The sequence below is a fragment of the Mustela lutreola genome, chromosome 7, assembly GCF_030435805.1.
Source record: "Mustela lutreola isolate mMusLut2 chromosome 7, mMusLut2.pri, whole genome shotgun sequence".
NCBI classification, from domain to species: Eukaryota; Metazoa; Chordata; class Mammalia; order Carnivora; family Mustelidae; genus Mustela; species Mustela lutreola.
Window position 1 is genome coordinate 3,789,235 of NC_081296.1, and position 24,034 is coordinate 3,813,268.

The window sequence follows — 24,034 nt, forward strand, 5'->3', positions numbered from 1 at the left end:
TCGGCGACATGCCGGGTCCCTGGGATGTTGCGGGAAGTCTGAGGGCAGCTTGTAAGCAGCCTTGTAGCTTTTGCCCAAGTCTCTTGGAAGGTGGCTCTTGGGACCCAGTGACTGCCCTGGGGAGCCCAAGCCGCAGGGAGAGGCCGGATGAGGGTGCTGGGTGGACAGCCCCAGCTCAGCCCCCAGCCAGCGTCCACTCCTGGACGCCCCGCCCAGTTGAGCCTTTGGGTAACCCAAGCTGCTGTGGCTGTGACCTCAGGAGAGCCCCGTCCTCAACCCCCAGGACTCAGAAAGCTCGCAGAAACTGTCCCAAGCTGTTCACACATTGGGGTGATTTGTCCCAGGGACAGCAGATCACCGAAACGGTCTCCCTCATCAGACCGCGAGTCCCCAAGGGCAGGTCCGTGTCCTTGTCCAGATCTCCGGCCCCCACCAGGGGTCTGGTAAGGAGCAGAGGGCTCCTCAGATACCCTGTGAGTGAATGAATGAAACCCATCAAAACACACTGTTCACCCTGAGATAGAAGAGATTTATTAGCAAGAGGTAATCAGGAAACATATATTTTTACAAAAATGGAAATATCTTTTTTTTTTTTTTCCCAAACAAGCCATAAGTTGAAATATTGTAGGACTTGAAATAGAATTCTCACACCACTAGGTATTGCTTACAGCAAAACTGTCTGTCGTCGTGAGCCTGCCTGCCGCTCGGGTGAGCCCGCGTTCTGGCCGCTGCGCGGTGCAGGAAGTCGGTGGTGGCGTTTACAGAGTGAGCATGATGGCACCGCACCCGTGGGAGGGCGCTCAGGACCACGGGGGGCGCGAGGAGAACACTCGGTTACCTGCCCCCTGGCTCTACGGTGTACGAGCTTCACGAAGCAGACGGACTCAGGGCATCTCAACGTAAGCTTGTAGAGACCGTTAGGCAGCTAAGAGAGGAGGAGCGACGTGTTCTGTGTCCCCGACTTGCCGCGGAGGCTGGGCCGCGTTCTGCGCCGGTGGGCGCGACCTCGTGTGGTGACTCCGTGTCCCCGGGGACGTGTCGGGGCCTTGGCCGGGGTCACGGAGACGCTACTCATGGTACCTGCTGAGAGTCCTAGAGCGAGGAGCGCGCGGTGCCGGCACGAGGTGGCGGCGCTGGTGTCGCGGGGCGTGGTTCTCGGTGCCGAGGACGCCCCTCTGTCCGGATGACTGGGACACGGGGGAGCTCGGACCCCTGGGATTTCGGCTGAAAAAGCTGCTTTGGAAATTGGCATCACCGTCAGCGGGAAGATCTGTGAACGACTGGACTTCAGGGTGCGGCCCTCCCGCCTCCCCCCACCCCCCAGTTAGAACAACGACATGAAACATGCTGGGAGGGCGCCCGGGGCGGGGGGCGGGGGGCGCGGCGGCCCGGGGGGGGGGGCGGAAGCAGGGTGGCGCCCGGGCTCGCGTCCGCACGCAGTCTGTGCCCCCTTCCGAGAGACCGAGGGGCCGGGAAGACTCGGACGCCGTCGCCGGAAGGAGCCAGGCGCTGCGGGACGCGGGGAGGGCCGACGTCGGAAACGGAGCCGAGACGCCTATTCCGGTCTACGGGAATCTAAGAAGGAGAACGGACTGGTGTTCTTGGAGAAGCACATACTAAAGAGGAAAGTCCAGGAACCAGGCGACTATGTACAGCGGCACACAGCGCGTGTCCGTGGCGCGCCCGTGGCCTGCAGCGCGTGTCCGTGGCGCGGCCGTGGCCTCAGGTGGGCAGCTTCGGCTCCATGCGCAGGGACGACTCGTACAGGCTGTCCTCATCCATCACGAAGGACCGGTCCAGCAGGTACTGGGTCACCTGAGGGCAGGAGGACACAGAAGGAGAAGCGGCCGCAGGACCCCGGGAAGCAGGTCCTCCAAGGGGCGGCTGGCCGGCTCATGGGCCTTACACCGGTGTGGTGTCTCGGTGGTGTCGTTTGACAGCGTCCTGACAGTAAGGCAAAGTCACATCGGTCAGCATGACCCTTGACTGCCGTTGCCCTGGCGGACACTTGGGGCTTTAAAATTTTTTTTTAAGATTCCATATATTTATTTGAGAGAGGAAAACATGAACAGGGGGAGGGAGAGGTAGAGAGAGAAACAGACTCCATGCAAAGTGGGGAGCCTGACGTGGGGCTTGAACCCAGGACCCTGGGATCATGACCTGAGCTGAGGCAGACGCTTTACCAACGGAGCCACCCAGGTGCCATGGTTTTCGGCGCCCCAATTTTGAAAAAACAATTGGCCATGTCAAGTGTAGAATCTACTAGTGGGTGTCTGGGGGTTCACATGTTGCAGACAGGTCTGAACATCGGCTGACAAAGCACCATGCCGCGTTCACCCCGAGAGGAAAGTGGAAACGCGCTGTGTGAGGGCCGGGCCTCCCTGTCTGGCCTCGCGCGGCTCACTCTGGGCCAAAGCCTCCTTGTGCACAGTCGGAGGCCCCACGCTTCTTCCCTCCTCGCTCCCCGCACGAGCGGCTGGGCTCCTACAGTCAGAGCTGCCCGAGCGACCAGAGCCCAGACCTCCCCGGGGCAGGGAAGCTCGGGCTCCATGTGCAAATTCGACTAGTTCCATAAGCTTGTTTCCTGGCTTCCCACAGTCCTTAGGACCAGGTTCCGGATCCTTCCAGGAGCCCGGGCTCGCATGGTTCAGGCCTGCCTGCTGCAGCCACCCCCCGGCAGGTCCCCCCCTGCCCCCTGGAGCCAGTCTTGCCCGCAGGGGCAGCGCCGTCCTGCCGGGACCTGCGTGTGCTCCCTCTCAGCCTGGCGGTTCCGGCCAAGGCGGACCGACCCACGCGCCCGTCACGGCGGAGAGCTGTGTAGACAGGTCTCTCTGCCGCTGTCCGACAGAACACTCTCAGAGATGTGCTGCTGAGGAAGGAAGGGAGGCTTGGAGCATATGCTAGGCCGTGACGTCACAGGGAAAAGTCTCGGCTCTGCTCACTTTTGCCCAGAGATGGGGATCCCGCTGCCCCCGCGGGGGACTTTTCAATGCCCATCCTTCCCAACCGTGAGCTGTGTGACTAGGGGACGTATGCCTTTCCACAGAGATGTTGTAAACGCCGCCTCCCTTGCCTGCGAGGTGGGGGTGGCTATTGGACGGGATCATCAACGGGGGTGGGGAGGCCCAAATCAGCCCAGAACTGTACCAGAGGTGAGGCGTGAAGCCCAGGGGAGCCCGGGAGCGACGAGGGTGGTCCAGACGGAGCCCCTGAGTGAGCGCCGAAGGCCGGGCGGGTGCTTACCTTCACCTGGTGCTCTATTTTATACGCGGTTTGTTGAAACTGGCGAATCTCTCGGATAATATGAGATATCTGTGGGAAGGTGGGCAGTTTAAGAAGACAGTTTGCTGTCTCTGTGCCCCCCGCCCCCCCAAGCCCCTCCACTTCACAGCACAGAAGGGGCACCAACAGCCATGGTTCTAGACCCAGCCCTGCCCTTCCCCCACGGGGTGACCGTGCTGGGTCACTGACCGCCCCCCAACCCCGAGCCTCGGGCTTCTCCTCTGGCTTGTGGGATGTACCCTGCCATGGGTGCCTACCCCTCAGCCTGTCGGCCTCATCTGAGGGCCTGCTGGATGCGGCCTGCGCCTCGGGGAGAGCCCCTGGCTCTCCGGGGAGCACATGCCCAACGGAGCAGGCCTGGTGGTCCGGGACTCAGGTCTGGGCTCGGAGGCCCCTGGACTGCCCTGCGAAACTCACCATTCTCATCTTGGAGAAGTTGACCAAGCCGTCCTCCGTGTAATTGGGCGTCCCCTCTTCGATGAAGGCCAGGTCGGTGAGGTACATCCCCAGGTAAGGGACACAGGGAGGGTCACAACTTCGAAGCGAACAGCATTAAACAGAAGTTTTTCATTTAGAAACACGAGGCTAAGTGGTTTCTCTTCGCCGAGAATCCTAGGAACTCTCAGGCCTATAGGGTCAGCTGGCTGCGAGGCTCAGTCCACTGGGGTGATGGGTGACATGGTCCCAGCGGGGCCTGGAGCCTCTCCACCAACAGTCCCCTCCCTCCCTGAGCCAGAACGGCCTCCCCTACCTCTCTGTCCTGTCCTGGAAGAGCCCCCTCCCCATCTCTCCAGTGAAACTCTCCAACCGATCCTGCTCTGGGATCACCTCCCCAAGAGCCCTGCAGCTGTCACCCCATTCAGTCAGCCATGGACCCAGCCCCCAGCATCCTTCTGCTCCTTGAGACTTCTCTGCCTCCACATCAGGCCCTGCAGGATGTCCTGCTGCCCAAGCCCTGGGGCACCCGAGCAAGAAACCCTGGTCCTCTGAGGTCACCCTCCTGCACGTGGCTTATGGGCAGGGGATTGGGGGACAGTGTCCATGAGAGGTGATTCTGGGGGGACATTTTTGGATGATGGACCACACCACTCTGATCCGTGGCTTTGGGTGCGGCCCTATGGTGGTGCCCCTGGGTGGGGCTGATTTTGGGGTGGGTCCTGGGGCCCCCATCTTCTGGCAGAGCCCCAGGGAATGCCCTCAGGGGACCCTCACTGTGTCCTGCAGTGCCTCTCAGCTCAGCACACAGATGCCGGGGCTCTCTGCATGTACCTGCAGGGACAACTGACCCCCTCTCTAGACCCTCTGACCTTGGTCTCCTTGAGGCCACGTGACACCCATCGCTCTAGTTCCTCTAGAACCAGGGGTGGCAGGCAGAACGGTGGAGGTGGGGCAAGAACAGAAACCCAGCCTCCCCTGAGCCTACTGGTTGTGGAAGCCCAGCCAGCCGGGTGTCTGAGTCCCGGGGCTCCCCTCACACCATGGAGCGGGTCGGGAAAGCAGTTTTAGGAGCTCAGAAGTTGAGTTTAGGGGATGCCTGGACACTATCAAATCACATTGATTCCTGTGGTAAGAAACACCCGATTTTCATCTGGGGTAGTAGGCTTCCGTACATGGTCCATTTCCTCCCCCACTTCTTTCTTTTTTAAACAAGTAGCAGCTGGTCTCAGGGTGAGTGTGGGCAAACACCACAATCCCGCCAGAGCTCAGCAACATTGTATCTATTTCTGGCGGTAACTTTGTATCACCACCAGAAGGGTGATTTTCCATTTACTGCCTTGCTACCTCTTTCCTTCTTCTTCACATTTATTTTGGGGAAAATGGAATTACTTAGAGGGAAACCCGCTCAGTGAATGTGGGTGCAGCTGGCACGCGGGTGGGAGGCGTGCCCTTGGAGATGCGGAGAGCGGGCACAGGACAAATGGTTTTTGAGATGTAGGTCTTGACTCTTTCTTGGGCATTGAAAATAATTTAGCAAGTGTTGATCAGATTTTTTTTTTAAATGAAAAAAAAATCAGAAGTAGAATAAAAAAAAATCTGAGTTCATTGCCTGGACCAAAAGTATACGTTGTTTTGTGAAGTTTTGTTCCTGTTATGTGCACACACATTTCTAAACATATATGTATGTATTATTTTTACTGTGGGTTGCGGGAAAAAAAAAAAAAAAAAAAAAAAAACAACCCAGACCTGAGCAGGTCACCGGCAGGCATCTCTGGGTCCCATCGGACACACGGTCTGGGACTGTTGGAGGCCAGGCTTTCCACACCCCACCTGTCACGCTGTGAGCCTGAGGCCCAGGCTCGGGGGCGGACAGGGACAGAGTTCAAAGATAGAGAAGGAAATCTGGGGCCACCGGGGGCTGGCAGCTTGCGGGCCGGCAGTCTCTGATGGGGCTTCCCAGCTTGCCCTGCTGGGTCCACACTTGACCCAGGAACTCGGTAACTGGAGGCCGGGAAGCACCTCTTGTCTGGGTTGGGGGTAGGGAGGGGAAGCAAGTGGCCACAGTGTTCCTGGAGGCCTCAGACCAGTGGAAAAGATCGGGGGTTCCTCTGACCCCAGGGTACCAGCAACTGAAGGTCAGATGTGTCAGCCTGGTGGGCTTGCCACTGTGGGGTCACCTGTCCCTTCTCCCTCCTCTGCCCTGCCCCGCAGGGGGGCAGGCCTCTCTCCCACACGCTCTTTTGCCTCCAGCTGAGGATCTCCGCTCCTCCCCAGGGAGGGTGTGAGGGCCATTGGGGCTGGGCTGTTTGTTCCCGAGCCCCTGGGGCCAGGGTCCAAGCCTCCCGCATGCAGATCAAGTGAATTAGGTACTCAGATTTGGGGGAAAATACTGCCGTGGGGCAGGAGTGGGGGTGGGGCTCAGAGTCCAGTCCTGTTTTTTGCCACCTGGACACAAACTGCTCTGTCTCATTAGCAGGAGACCAGGGTTTGCTGGGTGGTCACGGGCAGAAAATCAAAGTGGGAAGAGGTATTTGGTATGTTGGAGCCCTTGGACGCTGCATAGGCCCACAGACAGATGGATTTCCACCCCTGTGAAGGGGGTCTGGGGAGGGGCTGGGCCAGCTAGCCGCCTGGTGCCCCCATGCCTGTTCCTGTCCGCGCACGGGCAGCCGCCCACAGGGGAAGCCCAGCCCCGGCTCCTCTAACGGACGGCTGCCTGTTCAAATTACAGCCGACGTGCCGAAAGACAAATGCAGGCTGGGTTAAGACTGGGTCAACCAGAAGTGACCCCCAAAAGGGCTGGGGACAAAGTTTTCCTGACAAATTTAGATCTCAGCCAAACGCTGCGGCCTGGAGCTTTGGGAGGCCCTGAGGGCTGACAGGAGGGGACAGCCTGACGGAACCCGCTAGGGTGTGGGTTTGGGGAATGAACAGGGCAGCTGCGGCTGTGCTCAGGGTGTCTGGGCGGGGACAGACAGGTGCCCAGGGCAAGTGCTGCGGGTGCACTCGGGGGGTTATGAAAAGGTGGGTGAGGCGAAGAGGTGTCGGAGGCAGGGGTGAAGCCTTGGCTGGTACGGGTAATAAGGCCATCCGTTAAATAGTGCCGCGGGCTGGGACGGACTCGGTAAGGCTCCGCACGGCTCCTCGTGCCGCCACTGCCCCCTGCCTGGTGAGACAGACCCCAGGGTTTCACACGGCACAGCTCTATGGGGAAACCACAGTGCCTCCAGAGAAGGGATGCAGGGCACCTCTGCCCCGGGTCTCCCCAACCTCTTTCCCTTGCAGTGCTTGGCCCCTGCACCCATGAAACAAGAACTTGGTTTGCACGAAGGCGTCAGTCCCCAGGATGCCCGGGGATCCCATGTCCCCGCTGCCCTGCATGATGGGAGCAGAGGCACCTGGGCCAGGCACTGACACAGGCCCATGTGGACGAGGGAAGACAGCACAGGGTCACTGAGACAGGATAGGAGCCGTGGAGCCATGGAGGTGGCGGACGGACGAGGAAGCCATGGGAGGGAGGTGGATGCAGGGGTGCCCGGGTGGGCAGACAGGCTAGGGAATGCACAGTGGGGCGACCCCCACAAGCACAGCCCGGGGGTACCAGAGAGACGGCACATGTGGGTGGGACACGGAGCTGGTGGAGGGCGGGCCAGGGCCGGGGGGGACGGGTGGGGAGGGGGCTGGGGCTGGCAGCTTGGTGTGCGGACCTGCCGGGGAGGAGGGTTTGCTCCATCCCCAGGCTGGGGGGCAGTGACCATGCGATCTGGCATGACGGCAGGACAGCGCTCGTGGGCTCTGTAAGCAGCCAGGACCCTAGGGGTGGCCCGGGGTCTCTCCACGGTGTTCAGGGAAGAAGGGGTGAGGCCAGCCCGGTGGCCCAAAGCGCACAGCTATGGGGGTGACGGTAATCCTGTCTCACGGGAGTGTGTGGCCAAGTGGGCACCAGGGGCTGGGGCTCTCCTGTGCTGGGAGAGTTCACCTGGAAGCGGCCATGGGCAAACCACGGAGTGCAGGCCTCGCAGGCCACTCCGTGCCATGGCCCCAGGGCCTCCATGTCCGCATCCAGAGGAGCAGGACCGGAGACTCTCCATACCGCGGTGATCTCCGGGGGGTGGTACCACCCCGCGGGGACAGTGGCAATAAGTGCGGGAGTTCTGGGGGTCAGAACGTGGGGAGGGGCCCTGGCATCTCGTGGACGGAGGCCGGGGCTGCGGTTGACACCCTGCGGGCATGAGACAGCCATCTACGCAGGACGATCCTGTCTAAGGGCCGAGGTGGGGAGGCTCTGCAAACGGTAGGCGGCTGGGGGGAGCTCTGCCAACAGTGAGCAGCAGGTGTTGGGAAAACGGCCTTTCTTTGATTCCAAGGTGCCATTTTTTGTACAACGCTCTCTGGTTTTGAGGACTAATTCTCAGTTAAAAAAAGGAGGCACAATCCCATGAAACAAACACATTGACTTCAGGGCACATCCTGATGTCAGAAATACTGAACTGTGGGGCCAAGGGGCGTGTCGGCCTGGAGGCGTCTGGGGTCACGGCTGGTGGCTCCTGGGGACAGCAACCCCTTCCAGGGCCCCCTCCTCTCTCTTTCTCCCAGGAAATGCCACCACGACTCTGGGATTTCTCCGCAGACTATGGAGGCCAGAGCTGACCCAGCCTGGCAGTCTGGGCTGCCTGGGGGTCTTATGGGTAGATGGACGGACAGACAGACAGATCTGCTCCAGCCACTGTGGCCGGTGAATGTGTTTGCCATGCGGTTCTGCGATTTAGACGGTAACGGCGACAAAATGACACACACTTACTTTTTCAGGGCTTCTCTCAGATTCTTAAATCTGCCCTCTGATGACACAAGCTTTTGGAGCTTATCAATCAAAGCTTTCGTCTAGAAAGAATTAGAAGCATTTACTAACACACAACATGCCCCGAGGCCCACGTGCCAGCCCAAGCTCCACGGGCTGCCCTCGGGGCTCCAGGACTCCAGCCACTCTGCCCGTCATGGGACGGGGCATTTCCGGGGACCCCTGGAGTCTGGAAGCTCACCGCCCACCTCCTGAAGACTCAGACACAGACCCACATCCTACGCATCTGTCAGCGTCCACGTACCCTTCAGAAACACAGAAGTGGGGCGTGGGGGACCTGGCGGGAACCCTGGGCACCCCGAGCCTGGGGGGTGGGGGTGGGATGCGGCCACTACAAAGATACCCCCTCCAGAGCACAGCCTCTCTCGTGCACGGAGGCCCAGGGCTGCGGACAAGGGGTTCCCCTTCACCTGTAGCTCTCAGGACCTCACGCCAGTGTAAGAATCAAGAAAGTCAACGACAGATGGGCTGATCCTCTAGAAAAACAGGACTTCCAGGGGGAAGACCCCCTTCCCCTCTGCCGGCCAAGGGTCCTGTCCGCTGCTCATCCAGCCGGACACCGGCATTGGTTGAAGCATGTCCGGCCTGGGTCTGGCTTGGCACTCCCTTCCCTGTGGGGCTGGGGAGCCCGTGCCTTGGCAGCCTCCAGCTCCCTCATTTACACCGCAGGCGGTGGACTAGTGAGCCCTCTTTCCAGCTCCCGTCCCCCCAGTCCAGACCGTGGCCGAGGGCACACTGGCCGCACCCATAAGCTTTGGGCCAGAATTTTCTGAGCAATCTGCCCACAGAAAACGACAGCATGTTCCTTCTGATGGGTGAAGAGACCCATATGTGCTCCCCTAGAGGCGCAGCGGGCAGGGCACCCCGTTCAGACTGACGGGAAGAGTCAATCATCGGTTTACACCAACCCCGCTCAAAGCAGAAGTGTGTTCTGGATCTGGTGAAAGCGACACATGGAGCCAAGGGCACAGGTCTCCGCTTTCTCCCGGGATGGCTGCCCTCACCTATCTGTCCTGGAGCCCGGATGCCCAGGCCACCTCTGTTCTGACCTCTCAGTGTCCTCCCTGTGCTTTTCCAGAATTTTCTACTGCCCCACTCGCCTCTGGAGGAAGGACCTGAGGTGTGGGGCCAGATGTGGGGCTGAGAGTCCTGGACGGGAGCCTGGCTGGGCGCTGTGACCCCCTCAGCGAGCCCACGGGCCAGACAGCACTCGCAGAGCGCTGGGTGTCCACACTCACATCTGGAGAATGGGAGAAGAGGCCCGGGTATTCCCTAAGGGCAACAACAGTAAGATATCCTGGGACTGTGGGCCCCACAGAATCGAGCTCCGGAGGCCCTGGGGGCCACAGAGCTCCAGGGGAAGGATCCCCCGCCAGTGGTCATGAGAACCCAGGGAGGATATTCTGGGGGTTTGGGGTATACACTTGGGGCCAATCTGTGGCTCTGACATGGGCACTTTGATTCCTCCCACATCCGTGTTTTTCCGGGGCGTTGTTCTGTCCAGGAAGGATTTTGCAGCCTGAGACCCACTACATTTCCCAAGTCACTGCTTAAAAGAGTGAGTTCTGACTTGACGCAGCTCCTGCACCTCCTGGCGGGGCCAGGAGCTCAAGGGGACACAGGGCCCTGGGATCTGGGGCATCTCTGCCTATAAGCAGAAAAGAGGGGCCCCTGGAGTAGGTCACTAAAGCCAGAGGCCAAGCGAGGGGCCTGCCTTGGACGTGGTGTTGAGGACAAAGATGAACACGGTGCCCCCTGAAAGTCATCCCTTCCTGTCCACCATCCGAATGCTTCAGGACGGCCAAGGCTGCTCCCTCCCAAGGAGGCCCAAGGTATCTATCGTTGGCCAAAGAGACGTCCATCCCTGCGAGAGTGTGACCATCCTCCGGAGGGGACACACACATCCGATGCTCAACTGCACTTGGTGGGGGGGCTTTCATGAGGATGGGAGAAGATGGTGAACCGAGCCAGAGGTCCCCACCTCAGCCTGGCTGCTTGGCTCTGTCGTGGGCTGGCCTGGGCTTGGGCAGAATGCTGTCTGGCTTTGGGACAGCACCTTCAAGCCGACGACAGAAGCCTGCTGCTGGGCCTGTGTTTCAGGCCCTTCTGGTCTCAAGCATCGAGGGAACACCGGCAGAGGGATAGCGACCGTCCCTGGCTGGGGCTGGCCAGGTGCTGTGTAGATGCACGGGGCCCACAGAAGGGCTGGGAGAAGCCAGCAGGGCCTGCTGGCCACAGAGTGTGCAGGCCTGCATGCGCTTTCCGATGCACCTGTGACGTTCGGACCCAGGTCCTGAATGGCATCCAAGAATGCAGGACAGGCCATGCACCTTGACCTCTAACTGCCTTCCATTTGCATTCCCCTAAGAGAACAGAAGGCTCTGGGATGGTCAAAGTGGCTCCCTCCCAACTCCAGACCAAGGGTGATGCTCGAAAACGAGGCAAGAGAGGCTCAGAGCCCCCTGTGTGGAGGGAAAGCGGGGCTGGTCTGAGGGCAGGAGAAGAGAGCCACAGAACCAGACTGGGCCATCCGACTCCACCGACAGCCCTGCCTGAACCCTGACAGGCCAAGCCAGCTTGGATGACTCCGGGGTCCGACAGCCGCCTGCTTGGTCCCCTGCTACAGGAGGTCACAGCGCCACGGGGCCACACATGGCCAGATGGGCCTACACGCCTGAGCTCCTGAGCTCCAGCCTCTGCTCTCCAGGAGCCCCTGTTCTTGTCCTGGCCCTGGCGTGTCTGTGTTTGGGGAGACAAGAGCCCCAGGCTTGTGGGTTGGGCTGCTTAGATAAGGAGGAGGAACGGAGGGACCTGATGGCTGCCTGGGGGGCACAGGATCGTGCCCTGCTGTTGGCATGAGGATACGGGGGCAGGTAATGAAGAGAACATGAGAGACACTCGGTGTGCAAATCTAGAGCCGCCCAGATGAGACAGGCCCCTTGGAGACCCCGTGGCCCCCAGAGCCCAGCCAGTGGCAGGGCAACAGACACCACTGCCAAGGTATCCATGCCTGAAGAGGCTTGTTCCGTGCGTCAGCAGAGCCTGTCCGCCTCTTGCACATGTGTGGGCTGGGGCCCGGAGCCCACCATGTGCACCAAGGAGGTGGCCTCCGTGTGATCCTCTTAGGAGAGCTGCCCCCTCCAGACCTCAGTGTAGGGAACTTTATTCCCGAGGAAGAAGCCATATTTCAGAATTGTGCTCTGAACGGATCAAGATCAAGCCCACATTTAAGATCACGGACTCCCTGGTGGCCAGAAGGGCTGGTGAGTCTCAAGTCCCGGGAAGGAACCTACAGGACCACCTGGCCACCATCTCGGCAGCCCTGTAGATCTGGACTAGCATCCACATGAAGCCACCACTCTTGTCCCAGCTCAAGGAGAAGAGCATGGGGACCAGTCGTCACTGTCTTACATGTCCCGCTTTGCAGTGTTAATTGTTTAAGTGGCAATAAAGTCCTGTGGGTCCCAGGGCCACATTTGTGGGCCAGATACCTGGTCCTGGTGATACAGGAGAAGAGGTTCTGCTGGGAGTGTTGGCCCTCACCCTGTCCTGTGCCCACCTACAGATGTCCAGAGGTCAGCACTCCAGTGCCCCAGCCCAGCCCAGCCCCAGGCCGGCCATGGTGCCCGCCTCCCGCCCGCACCTGCTTGGAGACTTTGAGCCACGTCTTTTTCAGCCGGAATATCGCGCTGCGGTTCATGGATGAGGTGATCTCCAGCACGGCATTGTAGTTGTGCAAGCAGCGACAGATGTCGGCCACGGCCACCCACTTCTCGATGGTGCTCACTCTTGCGTTGATGTCCTCATTGCGGATGATTTCTGAAGCAATCAAGTTACTGATCTTTAAGCCCATGCAATAAGACAAGAAAAAACAAGAGGCATAAGTATTGCAAGGCTGACAAATCCTGAGAGTTCGCTGAAACGTTATTACCAGAACAACTAGCAGGAACTCGCTAGGGCGGCTGCTTCAAGACTCAACACACCAAAATGGGAGGTTTTTCTATGTATTGGCCGTGCCAACTAGAAAACACCATGACCAAGACCTTCACAATCCCAATGGGAGCGTGTGAATTACCTCGGAACCTAAACTGATGCGAACCTTGGAAGATCCTACACGAAAAAACTATCGAAGGTTTTAAAGGTTTGAAGTATGAAGGAAAAGATCCAGTTCCCAAATGGGAATATAAATACTCCATACTAACACGTGACTTTAATGCACTCCAGTAAATGAGAGAGTATTTCCTGAGAACCCTACAAAGCAAGTTCACGGTTCCCCTGGAAAAAGACAGGAGAGCCCAGCTCTGCGAGAGTCTCCATCATACAACTGGGGCTCAGCGAGGACCCGCACTCTGTGGCATCCTGGTCTCACATATAAATTCCCCAGCACACGGGCACAAATCCAATGCGGGTGGGGCTGGGGGCGGTCAGGGAGCTGGGGCGTGGGACCAAAGCATTGGTCCAAAGCATTCTTTGCAATTTCCTATGAATCTCTAATTACTTAAAAAAGGTAAGAAAAAGACTACTGTTTATTAAAAGAATTAAGGCAATAAAAGGACGTTTACAGATGAATAAAAACTGTAGGGCCTTACTGCCAAGAACTCTTCTCAAAAATAATTTCTGGGCACCTGGGTGGCTCAGTTGGAGAAGTGTCTGCCTTCGGCTCAGGTCATGATCCCAGGGTCCTGGGATCGAGTCCTGCATCGGGCTCTCTGCTCAGCGAGGAGTCTGCTTCTCCCTCTGAGCTTCTCCATCTCGTGCTCTCTTTCCCTCTCTCAAATAATAAATAAAATCTCAAGAAAAGTAATTTCTGAAGGATGTACATCAGAAGGATGGATTGTAAAACTATTTAAGAACGGAAACCGCTGAAGAGAATCAGGAAGGAATGATAACGCAAAATAGTACATATGTTAGAACGCTTCTTCTTCTTCTTCTTTTTAAAGATTTTGTTTATTTGACAGAGAGAGACAGAGAGAGAGAGGGAACACAAGCAGGGGGGAGTGGGAGAGGGGGAAGCAGGCTTCCTGCTAAGCAGGGAGCCCAATGCGGGGCTCGATCCCAGGACCCTGGGATCATGACCTGAGCTGAAGGCAGAGGCTTAATGACTGAGCCAGCCAGGCGCCCCTGTATATTATAACTCTTAAGTATGTTGAAGAGATAAAGGTTTTTTTCTCTCCAATCACAGACACTGAACCCAAAACTAGTTTTACGTATACGTTATACAATTTTTTTTGAAGGAGTAGCTCAGTGAAATCTTCCAGAACATAGAGAAAAAAGATCTTCTAACTTATGCCATGAGCCCAGTATAGTCTCGACACCAAAACCAGAGATGCACAACACGAGAAGGAGAATCACACACTGTTCGTTTAACACACCACGGCCGTGTTACTTTGTCCCTGGAACGCGGGGGTGGTCGACTGTTAGTGACTGCCGGAGAGAAACCTGCCTTCCTGCCTCCGCAGACTGAAGGGCGTAGACTGTTCGCCCAACTTAATAGATGCGGAAAGAATCGCTGATAAAATTCATCGTTTATCTGCGGTAAACACCATTAGCAAACCAGGAAAATCATTTCTTTCAGCCGACAAACCACCGTCACCGAAGCAGGGAAGCCAGAGAGGCGATCTGGAAGCACCACCCAGACCAGTACAACATCCGCACCCCAGCCCGTCCCAAGAGGCCGCGGGGGTGCACGCGGGCTGCAGGGGCGACGCAGGCATGGGGGCGGGTGCACCCGGGCACCTCCGTCCCTTGCCCTCATTCTAGCCCTGATGCTGGAGAGCCCAGTCGGTACACTCAACCAGGCAAAGAGATCACAGGCCAAAGGTCAGAGAAAGGTCTAGAAACAGCGGCAGGTGGTGATGGTCTCCTCAGGGAGGCACACAGTCCGTGTCGGCAGAAAGGACGGATTTTAAGAGACATGGCCAGATGCCAGGTGGCGACGCGGGCAGCCCTCAGAGGTGGACCTCGTGGTTTCAGAGCAGGCTATCCGGCCGCGTAATGTCGGGGATGGAACTTAACCCCCTCAGGCCTCGGTCACTCCATCATAAAGCGAGCGAGACAGGTTTAAACAAGCTGGTGATGATGGGGCCTGTGGCACCGCGGCCGGCATGAGCCAGAAAGGCAGCCAGCGCGGACGTCGTGTCCCGGCCCTTGGCTCCCCTGGGTCCCTGGCACAGCTGTGGCGGACCCGCCCACCTGCTCCACTTGGACACGGGCCCCCTGCTCCGCGGCTGGGTTCCCTACAGGGCTCCCCTCCCGAGCTGTGGTGTGTGGGGGGGTCGCCCACCTTTCCTCCTGGGGCCACGGAGCCTCCCTGGTGCGGGCATTGGCCAGGGAGCCCCGGCCAAGCTGTCAGGACAAGCAGAGTGCACGCTCCTGCCTCCAGCCATCAGGGGCCTTCACTGGTGCCACGACACTGCTCAGAGTGCCCTCGGGGCTGGTACGGGGCAGCACGGACGGGGCCCTGTGTGGGTGGGGCTGGAGCCGGGGCGGCCGTGGAGGAGTCTCCCGGACACGTCTGCCTCCAGTCAGAAGCTCGGCAGGAGACCGCAGGCATCCGTCCTCAGAGCCTAGGTCTGCTTGTGTCCACCACACGGGCTAAGGGTTGGTGTGAGATGATGACGCCTACAAACCCTGGGTGTCCCATGCCTCGTGGGGAGTCCACTGTGCACCCAGCTCCCCGAGGGTCCTGGTGAAGAAGAACCGGGAGACACAGGCACTGCCCCTGGCCCCCGTACTCACGTCATTGAAATGCTTGGTGGTCTTCATGATATAGGGGGTCCTTTCGTTCTTCTCCAGTTTCATCCAGCCCTGTCCGAAGAACTCCCTGTGGGAAGCGAGGACACCCGCGCCATGAGCTCTGTCCCACTCAGCCCTTTGCTGTGAGGGCTCTGACCCTTGGGGTGGAACCTCCCGCAGAGCCCCAGACAGGAAGGGAAGCTGCGCTGGCGTCTAGCTTGGTTTGGACTGGCTCAAGGCCTCAGTAGCCTCATCTGTGAAATGGGAACGCAGCCACTTTCCCCCCGGGGCTGCTGGCAGGACAAGGCCAGAGCCCCGTGTGGGAAGGCTCAGCATCTACCATGGAGGCAGAGTCCAGGGGGCCCTGTCTGGGAGCTCGGGCCCAACGGGGAGCACTCCTGCCTCAGACTCACTGTGCAGAGAGGCCGGTCTGCAGCCTAGGGGTGGCGGGGCAAGGAGCCTGCAGGCCAGTGTGAGTCCTGGGAGGACCCTGTGGGAAGGCCACAGACAGTCCGGGCCTCTTGGGGTAGCTCTGCATTTGGTAGGGATGGTGAGGGGCCCCAGTCGCATGCTGTGGACAGGACGGGAGCAATTCTCTGCTTCTGCTCCCAGAGGAGACCCCCAGAGCCACTGGGCTTCGCCGGTGGACCCCGCCACTGCCCGAGATGCAGCCACCCTCTCCCCACTGACTGCCGGTGGAAGTTTCCGGAAGCAGAGACCAAATACCCTAGAGTGTGTCAGAGCCTCAGATCCCGAGGTTCCAATGTGGGGAGACTATTCCCGGACACTTGTCAGAAAATCCGAGAAATGCTTCCTTACAAGGCGGTTTACGTCAGCTTTAGATGAAAACGTGAAAACTGTAGCGACTTCACGCCTCGCGGAGGGAGGCTGGCATGAGTTCACTAAGTGGTGCAGTTACCAGCGGCACTTGGGGCGAGGAGCTACAGTCCCGGCGGGGACGCCAGGCCTCTGGGCTCCTGCGACATCCAGAGCTGGCCCCGCCCCCTGCTCTGGGGGCACATGTGTGTGCACACTCACATGCAACCAAGCACAGGTGTGCACACTCATGTATGCACATTCACACACCAACACACACGTGTGTACCCTTGCACGCCCGCACATGTACACAGCGCACAACTCACGTGTTTGTGCTCACACACCCACATAGTCACACCCATACACACGTGTGCACAATCACAAGCAGGTGTGCACACACTCACCCACGCACATGCGTACACAGTGCACAACCGCACTCGTGTCTTGCACACCCACGCAGTCACACACATGCGCACACTCACACACTCTCACGCGTGCACGCACTCACACGTTCACGCACACCCACACACATGCGTGCGTGTGCACACTAACATGCGCACATGCTCCTCTTTTAGAGCTCTGGAAGAGGGGAGCTTCTGGGAAAGCTTGAGTGTGCATGCGCACGTGTGTGCAGAGCGTGGGGCCAGGGAAGAGAGCACAGTCCTGTCCCACATCCCTGTGGACACACACGCTTCTGATTCCCGTGGTGGGTGCACGTGGCTCCGGATGTCCAGGCGTGGGTCCCAGGGAGGCCATGCAGCCAGCTGCTGGGAGGGGGGGCCCGCACCCACGGCCACTCACTCATAGGGGATCTTCTTGAAGACGAGGTGATCCAGCAGGGTGAGCTGCTCCGCGATCTCCAGGGCCGAGTGGTTTTCAAAGGGCTCTGCCTTGACGCCTTCCGCCTGAGGGGAACAAGTCCTGAGTCAGGACCTCCTGCTTCCCCGCGTCCTCTCTGGTGCGATCTCAGCCTTGTCCTGGGTGGGGGCGGGAAGGGCACGGCGGGAGCGTGTGCGGGCCCGTGCTCCGTGAGTCAGCACTCCTGCCGCAAGGAGGCTACCTTGTCCCGGATGGGACTGAGACCACAGAGGCGTCGGGAGGACTGTGACTGGCCCACGTCAGTCGGCAGGACACGGGCTGCCTGGGCCTGGATCCCGGCTGTGAATTCAGGCTCCCCATGACCTGTCCCTCCCCTCATGTTCTGTCTGGACCCATAGCTGGCTCCAGAATGTCTCATTTGGAGCCCCATTAGCAGTGTGGGCTCACCGGGGTGATGACCTCCCGGGGCACCCAGAAGGTGGCTGGCTGGCCCTCGTCGTGGGGTTCCCGTGTTTCTGGCCCCCAGGACCACCGTGGGCACAACCTTTATGGCTATCCACTGCCTGGCATCCCCGGCCAGGGGAAAGCCTTGGGAAACACTTGTCAGGGGACCAAGGTCCTGGTGGCAGGGATTTGATCAAAGGTGGATGTGGAAATGCCGGTGTCCTTGACACAGAGGCCCCCTGTAGTGTCTGGGAGGGGCGAGACAGGGCTGGAGGAGAGAGCCGAAGGAGCCTCAGGGCTGGCCCTGGGGTGGGGGGGCTGTATCCAGGAGCGAGGGGTCAGGAACACGAATCACCCCGACCTCTAGCTAAGCCACACGGGACAGAGGGCAAGCCACCCTGCCCAAGGTCTCAGGGGCTGGGCTGAACACCCCCAAGCCTGCACTGCTCACAAGGGAACAGGTCCACCTCCTATCAAGGGGGCAAGCCCTCTCCTAGACCGTCTGCCTCCCTCCGTCCCTCCCCCGCTCCCTCAGCAAACAGCCACTGAGGGTCCCTGCTAGACACTGGATGCAGAAGGACCAGAAAACAGTCCTGGCCATCAGAGAGCTCCAGCCGCAGGATGGGGCAGGGGCAGCATGCAGGGAAGCAGAAGAAGAGCTCCCACACAGTCCTGGGTGTAGTGTCCCCAGACCAGAGGTCTGGATGTGATGGCAGGGGGCATGATACCATCAGGGAGTGACAAGTGGTGACTTGGGGACAAGAACAGCAGGTGCCACCAAGGGGGGCCCAGGACAGCTGCCAGGCCTGAGGGCCCGTGGGGGTGAGCCACAAGAAGGCTAAGGCAGAGAAGGCAAGGAGCTTGCCCTGCTCCCTCTGGGTCACCTGGGAGACAAGGTGACCCCGGAGGAGAGGCGGAAGCAGAGCCGGCCCGCCTGCCTTGGGGCCCGTCTGAGTGTCCCTGTGAGCAGCCCTCAGGCTCTCTGGCGAGGCCGCTGGGGCCTGTGCACACAAGGTGTGCCCCCCACGCACTCTCGGGGCTCCGGGAACAAGTCCGGGCTGGAGGGCGGCTATGCTCAGCGATGCTTTGTTCTGCAAGAGCCTCAGGATGTTTGCCCGGAAACAAGGGGCTCTCATGCTCTCAAGGGCTCAGCACTGTGGTTGGTCCCTGCCGGGAACCGCTCAGGGAAGGAGCCCGGACTCTCAGGGCTCAGCCAACCTCCTGCCCCAAGGGTCCATGTGGCGTCTTTGCACCAACACCTTTCCTGCCCCGGGACCCAGCCTCCATGCCAGCGGCGCGGGGGGTGGGGGGCAGGGTGTCGGCCGCTGCAGGCCGGAGGTGCCCCCGGTGCTCCCCATGGGGTCCCAGGCCTCGGATAGCTAGGAGGAGAGGGGAGGGGAGCGGTGTGCCCAGAACCCGAAGTCCTCTGTCCTCACCCTGGGTACGGCAGCGCCCAGAGCTCGGGCCGCCAGTGCGGGAAGTGAGCCAGCATGGGGCTGTGGGGCGGGCAGAGGCCGTCGGCCTCCAGCTTCCTTGCCACCACGGTGGCAGGGGCCCTGGTCTCTGGGGTGGCTTGTGGCGGCATGCCGGGGCCACCTGGCTGACCTGGAGGAGGACGCGGGCCCGCTGGGCCCCGGGAGCACATCGCCGCCCTCTCCACTGCGCGCCCCGCCATGAGCTCAAACGGCTCGCAGCAAGCTAGCGCTCCCCGGGGGCGCCCGCATAGGTGGACGGCGGCTCCGACTCCAGGGGATGAGGCACCATGAGTGCGGGACGAGCTCTTGCTCTTGAGTTGGAACCGAGCCAGGTGAGGACTCAGGCTTGGACCCTGAGGCCCTGGGTGGGGCCCGTCACCGCCCCTGACCCTGCTGCTTCATCCCCCGCGGGACTGCAGGTGTAGACGGGCTGCCCTTGAAGAGAGCCTGGCCGGGGGTCAGCGCTCAGGAGCCCCCCCCCCCCCCACGCTGGAACCCCCTAGCCTCCTCCAGGGACCTCGGAGCAGAGACCAGCCGGTGGGGCCGGGGAGGGGGGCTGTGAGCAGAGGATGAGGGGGGAGGGGCGGAGGTGAGTTCCCTCCCTCCAAAAAGTGGTGCTGATTCCTGCTCCCTGGTGTCTGGGAACGTCACCTGATCTGGAAATAGGGTCTTTGCACGTGTGCCCTGGTTAAGAGGAGGTCACTGGGGTGGGTCCCAGTCCAACAGACCCGGTGTCTCCCCGGGATGGGGGAGCTTGGACGCAGGGAGAGACATGCTTAGGGAGGGTGACGCCGGGGTGAGGATAGCCCAGAACAAGGAGGCAGAGAGCAGAGGTTCAGGGGCACACGCCGAGGGCCACCCAGGGCTCCAGGAAGCTGGAAGAGGCAGGAAGCCCCCCCCCCCCCCCCCCCCCCCGGGAGCGTCTTCTGCTGACACCTGACTTCAACCCCCGGCCTGCAGAATGGGCAGAGGACACGTTTCTGCTGCTCTGTGTCAGCGGCACTGTCTTCTGGCCGCACCCGGGGACCCGTGCTGGAGGGGCTGTGAGGTGCGTGGGGCGCGGCTCACCAGCTGCGTGATCTCCTCCAGCGTGATCTGGTTGTCACCCGGGTCCTCCTGGGTCAGAGTCCTAAAGCACGAGACAGCACGGGGAGCCCCGTGAGCAGGTTCCCCTGCCTCCCCTCGGTGTCACCCCTCCCCACGCAGGTCCCTGCGGGCTGCTCTGCACTCTCCCGAGCCGGAGCCCGCTGCCCGTTGGTCACAGACGTCTCCCTGATGGCCTGACCTTCAGGATTCAGCTCCCTGCCCCTCCAGCCTGGGTGAGGCCTCTCCTGGGGCCCCCTCAGCCCCAGTGTCCTGGTGTCAGGAAGGCTGTGTGCACGCTTGGCCCCTGTCACCCCAGGGCCAGGAGCCCAAGAGCGGGCTGATGTCTGATCTGTCAGCCCCCGTGGCTTGGGCCTGTGGCCAGTGCCCGTGGGACGACAGGAGGAACAAGGGGAATTGGCGCCAGGCCTGGGGGCGGTGTGGGCAGGAGAGCCTCCCAGACAGAGGAACAGAGCCAGTGGGAGGCCCAGAGGTGGCCCGTGTGCGGGGGCAGGAGGTGGCGGGTGAGTGCAGAGTGGGCAGTGGGCCATGGTGGGGCGTGAGGATGGACCCGGAGTCAGACCACAGTGCGTGGCCCACACTGTGACAGCACGGTGACCTCTGAGGGATGAGGCGGCCATGGGCGCTTGGACAAACAGGAGTCCGCCCCGCAGAAGGCATTATCAGAGAACCTGACAGCCAGGTGACGGTGTACAGAGCGTCTGGCCCGGGGTGCCACTGCCGGCCGTGGCGAGGGCGCCATTCCACGCGGGCCCCCCCGACGCCAGCCTGCTCTCTTCGTGGCAGCGGAGGCAGCGTCCGGGACAAGCTCCTGAGCTGACGAGCCTCCGTCCGTGGGCTCAGGGGCTCTGCGCCCTCCTGAGGGAGAGACACTTGGCCCCGGGGCAGGCAAAGTGGACGGTGTAGCTGTTTAAGTCCCGCACTCGCCCCCAACGCCTGTAGACAGAGCCAGCCGGTATCGGCCGCTTGGCTCTGGGCAGGGGCGCCCACGCTCCTCTCTGGGCATCACATGCAGCCGGGGGTGCCACGTGGCCTCTGTGACTGAGGAGCTGGACTCTCAATCCATTAAGATTTAACGGCCCTGGGTGGCTGGCGGCTGCACCAAGGGTGCCGGGACCAGACAGGAGCTGGGGGCTGTGCGGTGGGGGCAGGCACAGCTCCTGCCTCAGGGAGGTCCAGGTCCGAGCGGAGGAAGGACATACAGATGCCTGCCAGGGACCCGTCCGCAGAAACGGGGCGCACAGCCCTCCGGTGGCTCAAATCCCCCCCAACACCCGAACACCTGCTTGAGGCCAGCCCACCTGGAGGGAAGCCTCTGGCTCCCTGCCCCTGGCCAGTAGTGTGGGGACAGGGCTGGGCCCCACGCAGTAGCCGTGCCCAGGGGGCTGGGGCTGCCCAGACCTGATGATGTTGGCTGCGGCCTTCCTCTCCTGGGTCAGCAGCTCGGGGTCGTGCATGACCTCCTCCAGGAAGCTGACCACCTTGCATCTGAGCTCGTCGTTGGTCTCGAAGTCCTGTGGGGGGAGACGTGGCGGCGGCTCTGGCCATTGCTCAGGCTGCCCGGAGCTGGCGCCCCGGTCCCGCCACACGCGGGGGGCCGCCTGCCTTGTCTTCCTTTGCCCTGGCTGCGTGGGCAGGCACCAGGGGAGCCTAGAGACCCTCAGGTGTAAAACTCTGGGCAAGACCAGAGGTCAGCTCCTGGCTGGCTGTGCCCCAAGGCCAGGACCCTGGGGTGCAGATGTACTGGTTCCCTCTGCAGAGAGGTGGACGGACCCAGGCCTCAGGGCCCTGGAATGTCCTTGGTGCCCTCCCAGGGGAGGCACCGGAGCAGCCCCTAGGCCCCCTCCCGCTGCCCCGAGGCCATCCTGCTCACGGTCCTGGCAGGGGCTCCCGGGGGCCAGCACGGGGGGGGCCCACCCACCTGAGAGTGTTTGGAGACCCAGTGGCGGAGCACATTCAGGACGCGGTTGGTGGCCGCTCGCCGGATCACGAACTCCTTGTCCCCGTTCCTCTGGTCAGGGGGAAACCCTGCGGCACAGGGGACACAGGGTACAGGAGAACAAGAAATGGGGCTCGGTGCTCGTCGGGATCCAAGCCCTGGGCCGGGGTCAGCCAGGCCACTGCGGTGCCAGCACCTGGGGCCTTCGGGTTGGGGGTTCAGTGCTGGCCAAGGCCGGGGGCAGCAAGCCCTGAACACCCGGTGTCCGGGGCTGCGGCCGGGCTGTGCCCGCAGAGGGAGCAGACCCCTCCCACGTACCTGCGCTGGCCAGGGACATCCTGCGGTACTTTTCCTTGTTCGGGGCTCCCTCGTTGGCTCCTGCCGTGGCGATGGCAAAGGCAGAAGCCGCCGACAGGGCGCTGCGCGTACTGTCCAGTTCCCGACACGAGGTCACGACGACCCCGTTGTTGTAGGAGAAGAGGGGGAACTCTGTGGAGGGGACGGAACCGACCCTCAGCCTTCCCTCGGCTGCCAGAGAACCGGGGGTCCCCATATCAGAGCAGCCCCAAGACAGCCAACCCGTCCTCACAGGTCCCAGGGCTTAGCAGGCGGGGGGGGGGGCCCATTCCCCTGCTCACATCCCGCGGGAGACAAGCGACCCCCCCCAGGGCGGTCTTGGGGTAGGGAAAGCCCCCACCTCCCCCTGCCTTCTCCACGGAGCGGTGCCAGTCTGTGGAAGCCCCAGCTCATGCCCTGTCCACGGCTCTGCTTTACCCCCTGGGGCCCGGCTGGCCCGTGCTGCTTGGGGACAACATCATGAGCTTCCTTACACTCTTGGGCTATTTGGGATGAACACATAACCTTTCCAGTGGCTGACAGGCTCACGGGCACGATGGGGCGGAGTGAGGCCTGGCTCGCTGTGTGGCCTCGCATGTGTCAGATACCCTGAGTCCCTCGTCTGTGCGCAGTAGGGACAGAAACACCCACTCTGAGCAGTGGATGTCCCATTAGAGGAGAGGGTGTGGCCGCAAGTCCACAGCCTCACACCGTGAAACGCTCGGGCCAAATAACGCTTAGTATTTAGCGGTAGCAGTCACAGCCCCTGATTCTGGAAACCCAGCCCGTCCTCTTCGGGTCTCTGGACAGCAAGCCACAGTCAGGACGAGCTCATGGTATTGGTGCTGCAGGGAGCGAGTGGCTTCCTTCAAACACTCCAGACTCCGTTCTGATGTCTGCAGTGTGGTCAGTCTGAGAAGCCATGGCTGTGGGCCCAGGGCCGGGTGGCCGTGGGACCTGCGGGGTCTCCCTGGGCAACCTGGACGGCGGGGGGTCCATGGGCCGGGGCGGGAGGGGCCGTCCTGAGATGTGAGGCGAGCAAGGGCTCACGTGGGGACCTCGGTCGGTAACTGGGACCCCCTGGCCCCTGAACCTGAACCCCGTGGACGAGCCCATCCACCCCGCTGGCCCTTCCGGTGTCGGCCACGCCGTCTGGTGTGGAGTCTGGGTGACCGTGCTGGGCGGAGTGGCCCGAGCCCCGCCGTCGCCCTGTGGGCTGTGACGCTCGGCAGCGGTCCTGCACGCGGGGTCCCTTGTCCCTCATCTGCACTAGCGAGACCGCCCCCTCCCCCTGGCCGCCCACCCCCCCCACGTCCTCCCGGAATCTGTCTGTAACGTCCCGGGGCTGAGCTGTACCTGAGGAATTTTTGCTTTTGACCGACTTTGGCGTCGTGGGCGATTTGGTCGGTGACGCCTCGGGGTCCCCATCGTCACTCTGGTTTTGGTCGTTGTCGGACTCTTCCCTCACCGAGACTTCCGAGGCTGGAGAGAGAAGGAATGATGTCACGTGTGGCCAGTCCCTCGTCTGGAAGTCCAGGCCTCTTAACGGGCGGAAGCGGAACAGAGCGGTTCGGGATCTGCACCCCGGAGGAGGCGGGATGGCTCTGGGGGAGGGGGCTGTGGGGTCCCTCCTGCGCCCGCAGGGGTGGGGAGTCTCCAAGATGGCGCTTTTCTCCCCGGGCTGGTCGGCCTCTCACGGGCTCTGATGGGGACTCGTTGGGATGCGAGTGCGGACTCGGGGGTCTGGAGGGGCTGCACAGCACTGACACGCCCCCGGGGGAAGCCCAT

At 61.2% G+C, this 24,034-nt stretch overlaps 1 protein-coding gene across 7 annotated transcripts in view; it reads right to left on the reverse strand.

Moving 5' to 3' along the window:
• Window positions 1–508: 508 nt before the first annotated feature.
• RASGRF1 (Ras protein specific guanine nucleotide releasing factor 1) overlaps window positions 509–24,034 on the reverse strand; it is an 88,115-nt gene continuing 64,589 nt past the window's right edge. For all 7 annotated transcript variants that reach the window (XM_059179798.1, XM_059179795.1, XM_059179794.1 and 4 more), the window contains 12 exons: window positions 23,603–23,728; window positions 22,229–22,399; window positions 21,893–21,999; window positions 21,373–21,485; window positions 19,936–19,996; window positions 16,931–17,034; window positions 15,317–15,401; window positions 12,222–12,419; window positions 8,522–8,601; window positions 3,700–3,817; window positions 3,244–3,312; window positions 509–1,815 (listed from right to left, as the gene is read on the reverse strand). In XM_059179798.1, the coding sequence (XP_059035781.1) occupies window positions 1,723–1,815; window positions 3,244–3,312; window positions 3,700–3,817; window positions 8,522–8,601; window positions 12,222–12,419; window positions 15,317–15,401; window positions 16,931–17,034; window positions 19,936–19,996; window positions 21,373–21,485; window positions 21,893–21,999; window positions 22,229–22,399; window positions 23,603–23,728 (1,325 nt within the window). In that variant the 3' untranslated portion in view covers window positions 509–1,722. The remainder of the gene's footprint in view (window positions 1,816–3,243; window positions 3,313–3,699; window positions 3,818–8,521; window positions 8,602–12,221; window positions 12,420–15,316; window positions 15,402–16,930; window positions 17,035–19,935; window positions 19,997–21,372; window positions 21,486–21,892; window positions 22,000–22,228; window positions 22,400–23,602; window positions 23,729–24,034) is intronic.